Here is an 8334-nt window from a genome sequence, read left to right as displayed (position 1 = left end):
TCCCGGACCGCGCGCAGGAGGGCAAAGCGGCGAGGCGAGGTAGTTCATTCCCCGACACGTCCGGCTCCCCGGAGGCATAAAATCGTCAAAGTTGGAAAAGACCATCCGTGCCAATATGTTTCTGCCACGCAGGATCACACGGTCAAATGGCAGATGCCCATTCAGACTCTGCTTTAAAACCTCCAGAGGTGGAGGCTTGGGCCTTTGACACCACTTTGGGCCCTTGCACAGAACCATATAACCCAGAATATCAAGGCAGATAATCCACAATACTGGGTTATCTGAGTCCGCACTGTCAATCAATCAAGATTTTATTACGGTCCATGACCAGCACAGAGAGGGGCACAAATGAGTCCACACTGTCATACCATATAATCTAGTTCAATGTAGATTTTCTTAAGGGCTTTTTTCTGGATTGCTGTAAATTTTTCGGGCTGTATATACATAATAATATGTTCCTGCCTGGGGGATCATTTGTTGTTAACTGGCCCTGATTGTTTTCTGTTTCAAATTCTGCTATTTTCTGAGTATTGTTCTTTATTCATTGACCTGATTTTAGAGGGGTTTTTTAAATACTGGTAGCCAGATTTTGTTTATTTTCATGGTTTCCTCCTTTCTGTTGAAATTGTCTACATGCTTGTGAATTTCAATGGCTTCTCTGTGTTGTCTGACATGGTGGTTGTTGGAGTGGTCCAGCATTTCTGTGTTCTCAGATAATATACTGTGTCCAGGTTGGTTCATCAAATGCTCTGTTATGGCTGATTTCTCTGGTTGAGTTAGTCTGCAGTGCCTTTCATGTTCTTTGACTTGTGTTTAGGCAATGCTGCATTTGGTGGTCCCTATGTAGACTTGTCAACAGCTGCATGGTATACGGTAGACTCCTGTCGTATGGGGTCTATAGAGGATCCCTCTTGTCCTTTGCTGAACGTAGCATTTGTTGGATTTTCTTAGTGGGTCTGTAGCTAGTTTATAGGTTGTGTTTCTTCCTCAGCTTGCGTTTGTGATCAGTGGTTCCCTTGATGTATGGGAAGAACACTTTTCTTCTGGGTGGATCTTTGTCTTTACTCTTTTGGGTTGTTCTTGGCCTTTTTCCTTATTCACTTTTGTGGGAATTTGCCTTTGTTTGTGTATGTGTGTTCTCATTGTATTGTAATAAGGTATTGAATGTTTGCCTGTGTCCGTTTATATACTGTAATTTGCTCTAAGTCTCCATGGAGAGAAGGGTGGAATAAAAATAAAGTGTTATATTATTATTATTATTATTATTATTATATAATTTGAAACTAGCTTTGAACTAAATGGTCAGTGTGGATGTGGCCTCAGGATCCTTTTATGGCCCCATCCCCATTTCTCTATATCCCAGGATCTGATCCCAGATTATCTTCTTATCCCATATTATCTGGCAGTGGAGACTCATATAATCCAGTTTAGAGCAGATAATGTGACATCAGACCCTGGGATATAGGTTTTCAATATATCATGATATTTTGATGCTAAATTCGTAAATACAGTAATTACAACATAACATTACTGCGTATTGAATTACTTTTTCTGTCAAATTTGTTGTATAATATGATGTTTTGGTGCTTAATTTGTATAACGATTACCTAATTTGATGTTTAATCAGCTTTTCCTGAATCCCTTCTTATTATCCAATATATTTACTTATCCTGCCGGCCTGTTTATGTTGGATAAGTGAGAGTCTACTGTATATTGATCATCTTACATTATCTGCTTAGAACTGGATTATATGAGGCCCCTTCTTCACAGTTGTATAAAATGCACACTGAAGTGGATTATATGGCAGTGTGGAGTCAAGATAATCCAGTGCAAAGCAGATAATATAAGATTATAAATGGGTTATATAGCTGTGTGGAAGGGCCTTGAGTCTACACCGCCATATAATCCAGTGCAAATTAGATAATCTGTGGAAGAAGCCTAAGTGAGGCCTAAATTTGCCTGTCCCCTAACTGAAACCTGGCTGTCCCTTGGTTGCTAGGCAACGAAGTGGGCAGAGATTAGCCCTCTAAACTGGCAGCAATTGGATAAAAACAATTATTGCTCTCCCTCTAATTAGGACTTTATTTTTCTTTTCTTTTTGTTGTATCAACCTAGAGGCGTGGATGATGGGTTGTGTTGTCAAATTTCGAGGTTGGGGGGCCTGTAGTTTTGTTGTTTTGTCCACTGCCCTGATGCCATCACTCTTTTATATATATAGATAAAATGATAATACTGTTTTATTTTTGTATATTTGAAGTTGTCATGTTTTTAATTGTGAACCGCTTTGGTCTTCATATGGAGAGATAAAGCAGGATATAAATAAATATATAGCAGGGTAGAAGGGGCCTACACTGCCATATAAAATCCAGATTGTCTGATGTGAACTGGATTGCATGGCAATATATATTCATATCATCCAGTTCAACGCAGATAACGTGGATTATCTGCTTTGAACTGGATTATATAGCAATGTAGACTCGTATCATCCAGTTCAAAGTCACACCGTTGTCGCTTTCGATACAGAACGCAGTCAATTAGGGCAGTCAATCCTAAAGCTAGTCCTCCAGGCCTTTTGGACTCCATTTCCCAGAAGCCTCCGCTGCCGTGGGAATGGCCAGGGATTCTGGGAAGTGGAGTCCAAGGAGGCGGGCGTCTCTAGCCCTTCGGGGAAAGAGACGGCGGAAAGTGGGAGGCGGGGCGAGGTGGCGGCCGAAGCGGAAGAGGAGGCCCTCCCGCGTCTCGAGGCAACATCCGTCGGCGCCTGGCGCCTTTATCTGAGGCGGTTGCGGCCTTCAAAGCGACGGCGGGGTGGCTGTACCGGCCAAAGAGGGAGGAGGCGGGTGAGTGAAGGCGGACCCCATCGCCCGCTTCAGCGGCTCCGCCCGCGCATGCGCACATGAGGCCCTCCGTTCTGCTTTTAGCTGGAAGGGCTACAGCAGCCTGTGGCGTCCTCTTCCTCGCCCCCAAAAGTGGAGCAAGGGACGCCATGAAGGTTCTTTTGAGGCCAGGGAGACTCAGGCTCCTTCTACACCGCCATAGAATCCAGATTATCAAATCAGATAATTCATATTATCTGCTTTGAACTGGATTATATGAGTCTACACTTCCATATAATCTGGATTTTATATGGCCGTGTAGAAGGGGCACTGCTTAGACTATCAAGGCAGATAATCCACAATATCTGCTTTGAATTGGGTTATCTGAGGGCCCTTCCACACAGCCCTATATCCCAGAATATCAAGGTAAAAATCCCACACTATCTGCTTTGAACGGGGTTATCTGAGTCCACACTGCCATATATCCCAGTTCAAAGCAGATAATGTGGGATTTTATTCAGCTGTGTGGAAGGGGCCTCAAGTGAGACAGTATACCAGTGCTGAGTTTAAATCCAGCACGTGCCTCCTCTACAAGGCCTTGTCTTTTGGAAAGTTGGGGCCAAAGCAGCAGATAAATGTGCGACTATCCTATAGAAACTGCTATGCAAGGAAGAAAAAGTAATGGCCCATTTTAATTCTCTGGAAGAGAAACTTCTTTTAGGTTTCTACCCTTCTGGCTGTTCAACTAAAAGCACATGATGCATCCAGGCAGGGAAGGCAGAGCATGACAGAATGTGAAGAAGAATACAGGGCATTTATTTCTTCTTCTTTTTACATATTTTCACAGTTGTAGTGAGTTATTTGAGCAAGACATTCCTCTGTTCCATAAAAAGCCCACTATTTTGTGTATACATCTTAGGCCCCTTCCACACAACTGAATAAAATTCCACATTATGTGCTTTGAACTGGAATATATGGCAATGTGGACTCAGATAACTCGGTTTAAAGTAAATATTGTGGGATTTTATGCCTTGATATTCTGGGTTATGTGGCTGTGTGGAAGGGCCCCTAGTGTCACTCTTTTGAAGGAGATAGTATTCTTAAACCAATATACAATGACCATCTCTTTGTGATAAGATAGCTTCCTGACATTCTCTTGCATTGGTTGACAAATATGGTCTTGGAAAGACGAAAGATATTGCTTTTTCTTAGGCCTCTTCTACACTGCCCTATATCCCAGGATCTGATCCAAGATTATCTTATCCCAGATTAACTGGCAGTGGATACTCAGAGCCTTTCCACACAGCCATAACCCAGAATATCAAGGCAGAAAATCCCACAATATCTGCTTTGAACTGAATTATCTGAGTGCACACTGCCCTATATTGCCGTTCAAAGCACATAATGTGGGATTTTATTCAGCTGTATGGAAGGGGCCTCATAGACTCCAGGGAAGTATTCTATTATCCAACAGAGGCCACTAGGGGGCACGAGAGAGAGAGAGAGAGAGAGAGAGAGAGAGAGAGCGAGAGAGAGAGAGAGAGAGAGAGAGAGAGAGAGAGAGAGAAAAGGATAGTCCATTTGATGGGGGGAGAAGTTGAAGGAGTGAAACCATTTCCCTCTGTTTTCCTGTTATTCCCTCCAATCGTATTGTGATTTATGATTTGGGAAGCAGGGGATAACCAGCGAAAATAGGGGGAATGGTTTTCCTCCTTCAACTCCTCCCCCCCCCCCCCATTAAATAGACTATCCTTCTCTCTAGGCCCCTTTGGAGTCTTCCCAGATAATGGAACAGCACCTAATGTAGGGCCATTCCACACAGCCCTATATCCCAGAATATCAAGGCAGAAAACCCCACAATAACTGCTTTGAACTGGTCCACACTGCTATATATCCCAGTTCAAAGCAGAACATGTGGGATTCTATTTGGCTGTGTGGAAGGGGCCCTAGCTTAAAGCTGGGATCAGATCCTAGGATACAGGGCAGTGTAGATCCAGCCTTAGTCTATTATGATACTCATTATAATGTTTTGTCTAAACTATGGTCTCCTTTTATTATAGACTGCAATGGAGCTCCTTGAAGAAGACCTTACATGCCCCATTTGTTGCAGTTTGTTTGATGACCCACGGGCCTTGCCCTGTTCACACAACTTCTGTAAGAAATGTTTGGAAGGGATCTTGGAGGGAAATGCCCGGAGCATAATTTGGAGGCAATCTCCCTTCAAATGCCCTACATGTCGGAAGGAAACTACTGTCACAGGAGTTAACAACCTCCAAGTCAATTATTCTTTAAAAGGTATTGTGGAGAAGTATAATAAAATTAAAGTAACCACAAAAATGCCTGTGTGTAAAGTGCACAGTGGCCAGCCTCTTAATATTTTTTGCCAGACGGACACACAGTTGATCTGTGGTATTTGTGCAACTCGAGGAGACCATATAAAGCATGTGTTCTGCTCCATTGAAGATGCTTACTGTCAGGAAAAGCGTGCTTTTGAGACATTGTTCCAAGGGTTTGAGACTTGGCGTTGTGGGGATGCCCTTTCCCGACTAGACACTTTGGAAACTAGCAAACGGAAAGCCCTGCAGATGTTGACAAAGGACTATGACAGAGTCAAAGACTTTTTTGAAAAATTGCAGTATACACTGGAACAAAAAAAGAATGAGATACTTTCAGACTTTGAGACAATGAAGCTTGCAGTTATGCAAGCCTATGACCCAGAAATCAATAAACTGAACACAATCATACGAGAACAACGAACAGCATTTAACATTGCGGAAGCTTTTAAGGATGTGTCTGAACCCATTGTATTCCTGCAACAGATGCAAGAATTTCGAGAGAAAATCAAACTGATCAAGGAAACCAGATTGCCTTGTCTTACTGTAGAGATCAGCTCTGCAATCAAAGACTTTGATACCAGCCACTGGGAACAATTTAAGTTAGCAGATGTGGACAAACTTTCTTTACCTCAAGAGAAAAGCGATGTGAAAGGGGTAATTTCTCTATTCTTTTCACCTACATTTATCCTGACCGCTTTGTTTTGCTTGCTTTTACTTGGCACTATGCAAATGTGCTTCATGGATGTTGTTGTTGATACTCTCCAGTACTGGAAGACTCTTGTCTTGACATTAAGCTCACGTTATCTGGCAGATACAGCAGAGATTGCAGATCACGCTGCCTTCTACTGGGAAAAAATGACAGACAGTGCATCCATTCTTAGCGAAAAATGTGTAAACTATGCTCAGGTGATAATGGATAACGTTGCCCAGTTTGTGTGTAAATATAAACTTTTGTAACTAGCTCTCACATACAAAGACCATTTGAAGTGATTATTTTAGAGCAGGGCTGGTGAACAAGTGTTCCTCAGGTGTTGAAATGCATTGCCCACAATCCCTCAATATTGTTCATGCTGGCTTGATTTGATGGCATTATAATCCAATACATGGAGGGCCTGGAGTTTTAAAAGATTCTTCTGAGGTTATTGGTAAATATTAGTGGTTTTTAAAAATAATTTTATATTGATGTATCAATAACATTTTCCCTGTGGTCCAAATACATGTTGACATGCTTTACACATGTAGCCTCTGAAATAAGATCATTATGTAAAGTTGAAAATACTGACGAAGAAGACAATACCTCTGGCACATATCTCTCAAAGTCTCCCAGTGTAACTGCCCCAAATCCACATTTTCAGTGTGCCCTTCCATGTGTTGAGGGGCAACAAAGATTATCTTGCTATTGTCATTGTAGCTGGATACGATATTAAGACAGACATCATCCAGGATATGACGGGGCTCCTCTGGAAGTGCCTGTGGGTGGCACGGTTGCTGTACATCCAGCTATAGACAAAGTTCCTATGCTGTCTGCTGACATGAAGGTGGCTGCCTTGGGGCAAGAGCTACCACACTGAAAAAGTGGGTTAAAATAGTTTTGGTGGTGGTTCAGTCTGAACAGAATTCTGACCTCTACACCAACCAAAAAAGTGGGTTACAATGACATAAGTTCGGTTTATGTCATAGTAACTCACTAACCAGATGGCAACATTACTTTCTATTTCTTCTATTTTTCCCAAACTGAAAGAAACATGTTTAATGTGTAATGTGAATTTGTGTACACAACAGAATATGTAATAACGTATTTACATAAAATGCAGTATGACTGAGTAAATTTTATAGTGGACGAGGTAAATGTTTAGATACGTATATACAGCATCGTCAGCAAGTGTGACTCTTTTCCAATAATGTATGTTGTAATAATCTGTTACAGGTTTGTATACACAAATGAAAAATTATTTTTGTCTTCAGATTGTACAAATTGTATATTTTTTCTACCTTTTACAAAGAAAAGAACAAAATAAGCAGCATTAATGTTTTTCAATGTGTTGCTTAAGTTGACTCTGATCCTAAACATAATATGGACGTAAATCTAACTAATTATCAGGAAATTAGATATTAGGTATGTGTGCCAATAGGGAAGTCTATTCTGCCTTTCTGATGAAGACAGAAAAGCCATTCTGCATCTACCCTGGAATATTCTTTCAAGGCCCAGTTCCAGCAATCTTCATGTGGGAAAACTGGGCTGAGGCAGTGAGACATGGGGACATAGTGCATTTTTGTAACTGATATGTGATGCCTGCAACTTAATACTGCTCCTATTCAGAACTTTGGTTAACTGAAGCAGGGGTAAGGAAGCTGTGGCCCTTCAGTTGTGGTTGGATATGCATTGCCTCTGGCTTTTGGCCATGTTTGTGAGGCTGAAGTTGTTTGGAATTGCAGGATCATTAGCCCCTTTTTCAGTTTCTCCTTCTGCACAAAAGGAAGAGCCTCCCTCCGTTCCCTCCTCTCTGGTTCAGTGCTGCAGCAATGCTGATCCAGCCACATAAACATTTTCTTTCTCTGTGTTGAGATTGCAGCATTTCTGCACTGCTTAGAGGGAAAGCAGGCTTCCTCGTCATCCAAGTAAAGCAGTGGTTCCCACCCTTTTTTTGATAAGGGACCACTTTGACCTGGGACCACTTTCCAACATCAGTACTAAAAGGGTTACGAATAAGTTTTTGGTCAACTTTAGATTCGGTTTGGTTGTTTGGGGTACTGATTCAGAAAATTGAATTGGATAGACCACATCAGCTCTTGTGTCTGATACAGAACCTAAGCCATCCAATAGTCACCATCTGCTTGCCCACAGATACCATATTTAATAGTCTAGAGCTGATTTTCCCTTCATGTCTCGCGGACCTTATTTTAGGACCTTATTTTGTGAACCACTGAGGTAAAGTATTTGTATGAGTGGAGTTTCTATGTGCATATAGATGTGTGAGTGGAATCAGGGTGATAGTAAATGTATGTGGATAGGCATTCAGTAAAATGAAGTGAATAAATTAATGTGGGAGTGTGAGAGGAAGAGGTGGAGTGTGGAGAAAAGTAGTGTGTGTGTATTTATGTATATATAATCTAGGCTAAAGGCTGTGCCTTTCCGCTTTGGGGCTGTAGCCCCTGCCTGTTCCCATCAAGTACAAATTTGC

At 41.8% G+C, this 8334-nt stretch overlaps 1 protein-coding gene across 1 annotated transcript; it reads left to right on the top strand.

The window, feature by feature from the left end:
- Positions 1-2685: 2685 nt before the first annotated feature.
- On the top strand, positions 2686-7116 carry trim13 (tripartite motif containing 13). The gene is made up of 2 exons (XM_003215354.4): positions 2686-2840; positions 4877-7116. Exon 2 carries the CDS (start codon positions 4883-4885, stop codon positions 6107-6109), a length of 1227 nt encoding a protein of 408 aa, XP_003215402.1. The 5' UTR covers positions 2686-2840; positions 4877-4882; the 3' UTR covers positions 6110-7116.
- The last annotated feature ends 1218 nt before the right edge of the window (positions 7117-8334 follow it).

The sequence above is a fragment of the Anolis carolinensis genome, chromosome 1 (assembly GCF_035594765.1).
Source record: "Anolis carolinensis isolate JA03-04 chromosome 1, rAnoCar3.1.pri, whole genome shotgun sequence".
In the NCBI taxonomy this organism is placed as follows: Eukaryota; Metazoa; Chordata; class Lepidosauria; order Squamata; family Dactyloidae; genus Anolis; species Anolis carolinensis.
This window is presented reverse-complemented; position numbering and strand designations above follow the sequence as displayed.

Bases quoted from the DNA above. Each gene is read 5' to 3' on its own strand.
- trim13 (XM_003215354.4), top strand. From the start codon at position 4,883: ATGGAGCTCCTTGAAGAAGACCTTACATGCCCCATTTGTTGCAGTTTG.